The sequence below is a fragment of the Entamoeba nuttalli genome, assembly GCF_000257125.1.
Source record: "Entamoeba nuttalli P19 unplaced genomic scaffold asmbl_3745, whole genome shotgun sequence".
In the NCBI taxonomy this organism is placed as follows: domain Eukaryota; phylum Evosea; order Mastigamoebida; family Endamoebidae; genus Entamoeba; species Entamoeba nuttalli.
The window spans coordinates 1-3,137 of record NW_008576299.1 but is presented as its reverse complement, the minus strand read 5'-3'; the positions used below and the strand labels follow the sequence as shown (position 1 = coordinate 3,137).

The window sequence follows — 3,137 nt, the reverse complement described above, 5'->3', positions numbered from 1 at the left end:
CAACAACAGGTGTTGTACAATCATTTTTTTCTGATTCAATATTCTCTACATTTTGGTTATTTATGACTTGTTTACTTGTGTCATTTTCTTGATTGTTTTTCTCAAGAGAAAAACCTTGTGATTCTAATAACTTTTTATGATTATTTCGTTCATCATCAAGTTGTTGTTTGATTTCTTTATTTTCATGTTCTAAGAATTTTAATTTCTCTTCATATGATTGTACCATTTCAGAAATACTCTGTTCAATTTGTTCTATCATTTGAGAAGATATTTCAATAAATTCCTTTTGGGATTGATTGATTTGTTTTAACTTATTTATTGCTAGTTGGGTTTGTGTTGATGTTATTCCCATTTCATTTTTAAGTTCAAAACATCCACTTTTTATCAAGAAGAAAAGACAACCATTTGAGGATTTTATTTAAAGAAAAATAGTCATTATAATTAAAGTGGGTGTCAGAAATAAAGAGAAAAGTGTTTATGTCTTGTGAAGTTGTAGAACACCCATTGGCTTTTTGTTGGACCTTTTGGGTTGATAATTTTAATGATAAAAATGGTACATTTGAAGAATATATTGACAACTTAAAGGAGATAGTTTCTTGTAATTCTATTGAAAGTTTCTGGAAAGCTTTTGGTTGTCTTCCCTCACTTGAACTACTTCAAGACCAAAAAGTTTCAATTCATTTCATGAAAGATGGAATTAAACCATGTTGGGAAGACAAAGAAAACGAAAATGGTTCAACAATTACAATTAAATGTGAAAAGGAGGCAACTAGTCGAATTTGGAAAGAGTTTTTGATTGATATAATTTCAAATCAAGAAAAACAGTTGTCAGACTATGGGATTGTGAATGGAATTTCAGTTTCAATAAAGAAATCAAATAACTTGATTGTTGTCTGGACAAAAACAACATCAATAATTATTCAAAACCAAATTATCAACTATCTTATAACTCGTTTTCCCGAATTAAAAGAAGAAGATGTGTTTTTTAAAGAGAATAAACAACATTCCTCTTTTGCCTCTAATAAGTAATAAAAATTATAACACAATAATATTCAGTTAAATTTTAACTAATTTTATTTTTTTCTCTGTTTTAAATTTAAATTCATTTGTAAAATAAATCACTGATTTCTTTGTGATAATAGCTATGAATTTTTCTTTTTCATTAACAATACTACAACATGGTAAATATGATTTATCTAATTCAAATGAGTCTATTGCTTTAATTGTTCTTGATTTTGTATCTTCAAATGCCATAATTTTAATACTTACATTATTTGAAACACAGACAATATAATATTTTGATGTCTTTTCAATAAAAATACAATCATCATAATTATTATCAAATTTTAAAGTTATCTGGTTATTTGTTTTCATTACAAAACTATGAATAATTCCTATCTCTCCAAGTCCAATAAATGCAGTATTGTCTTTCATAATTCTAATAAATTTAATAGTATTTTGACTAATACTAAAAGGGAAATTTGAGATACTACCTGTTGATATAAAATTGATGGTATTACCATGAAGTGTAGAAGCAATAAATTGTCCATTAGGAAATCCAATCTCAACAAATGATGGATCTTCTATAGACTTATTCCATTTAATAGAAAAGTCATTAATTGAAAGTATTATTAGATCAGTTTCAAGAAGTACATAAAGTTCATCTTGATAGACTTGAATCCATTTTATTTCTTGTTTAAAATTAAGTCTTTTTAAATGAGAATTGATGTCATCTTTATAAATAATTGCATGATTATTATTAGCTGTTCTTTCTTTTATATCAAAACTATGAATATAAACTGTGCATGGGGAAGTTTCTTTTGAAGCAAAACAACAATATCCAATAGTTTTTTCATTAATTAAGCATACTGATTTAATATATGGAATTTTAACATAGATTTGTTTGATAATACAAATATAATTTTCATCAAAATATTCGATCCTAACACCTTCTTCATCACAAAATACAATACCATATTGATTTATATCTATTCTCTTATTATTTTGAGTCATTTCTATTTTTCTTTTGCATCTTTTTAAGTTCTGGTTTTCGTTTTGATATTTCAAACTTTTCAATTCTTAAAAATTATTTTTGAAAAAAAAGAACTTCAAATAGTAAAGGACAAATCAACAAATGAATTTCATTGTCTATTTATTTTTCTTCATTGCATTTTCATTTGCCCATGAGACAAAACCAGTTCTTCTTATTTTACAATTTCAAAAACAAGCAGATTCATTTTCTCAATTAATTTCCATGCTAAAGAGTTTGTAGTAATTTATCAACTCAATTAACATTTAATGATTACCCACAATTTAGACGAAGGAAAATTAGTTGAAACAGTTGATATGGATACTCCTATTGTATTTGAATCATATGGTGAATTTAATTATGAAGCTGTTTATATATTAGCTCCAAAATATAATTTTGCATATATTAAAAAGCAAACATTGAAATCATTCATTGCACAAGGAGGTAATGTATTTATGGCATATTCTCCTGTTTATACCAAAGAAACTAAATCATTCCTTGAATTATTTAAAGTAAAATTATCACCATCAACTGATATTATTGAAAAGGATATACCAACTCTTTCTAATTCTCTTTTCCCAATAACTACTGTTTATTATCGTGGAATTAGTTTTACATTACCTGATTCAAATGCATTTGTACCATTATTAAAGTCAACACCAAATAAGATTCTTTCTTTTACATTTCAAAGTTTGACAAATGGAAGACTAGCAATACTTGGAAGTATTGACATGTTAAATAATACTTATTTTGAGAAAAATAAACAATTTATTCAACCCCTTCTTCAATGGTCAATGAAAACACATGGTAAATTAGAACTTAAAAATATTCAAATTATTAAAATTGATGGTGTACCTGATATTGAAAATGAAGGTATGTTTTTCACTAATGACACTGTTACTGTTTCATTTGATATTGAACAAACAATGAATGGAATTGTTAGTGGATATATTGCAGATGATGTTCAGGTTGAATATCGATATGTCACTCCTGTTATTTTAGATTTTGCACAAAATTTAAAGAATGGTTCATATTCATTCACTACTGTTCTTCCAGATCAATTTGGTGTTTATACAATTAAAATCAATTATACGTTTGTTATTTTTTT

At 25.7% G+C, this 3,137-nt stretch overlaps 3 protein-coding genes across 3 annotated transcripts; 2 read left to right on the top strand and 1 right to left on the bottom strand.

Moving 5' to 3' along the window:
• Positions 1 to 477: 477 nt before the first annotated feature.
• Positions 478 to 1,029, top strand: ENU1_079580 (translation initiation factor 4e, putative; the record flags this gene model as incomplete). Its single annotated transcript, XM_008858666.1, has 1 exon — positions 478 to 1,029. One exon carries the CDS (start codon positions 478 to 480, stop codon positions 1,027 to 1,029), a length of 552 nt encoding a protein of 183 aa, XP_008856888.1.
• A 27-nt stretch (positions 1,030 to 1,056) lies between these two features.
• On the bottom strand, positions 1,057 to 2,013 carry ENU1_079570 (hypothetical protein; the record flags this gene model as incomplete). Its single annotated transcript, XM_008858665.1, has 1 exon — positions 1,057 to 2,013. One exon carries the CDS (start codon positions 2,011 to 2,013, stop codon positions 1,057 to 1,059), a length of 957 nt encoding a protein of 318 aa, XP_008856887.1.
• Positions 2,014 to 2,298: 285 nt separating this feature from the next.
• ENU1_079560 (dolichyl-diphosphooligosaccharide-protein glycotransferase, putative) lies at positions 2,299 to 3,096 on the top strand (the record flags this gene model as incomplete). Its single annotated transcript, XM_008858664.1, has 1 exon — positions 2,299 to 3,096. A coding segment is annotated over one exon (798 nt), but the record flags the coding sequence as incomplete, so codon positions are not given.
• Positions 3,097 to 3,137: the final 41 nt, after the last annotated feature.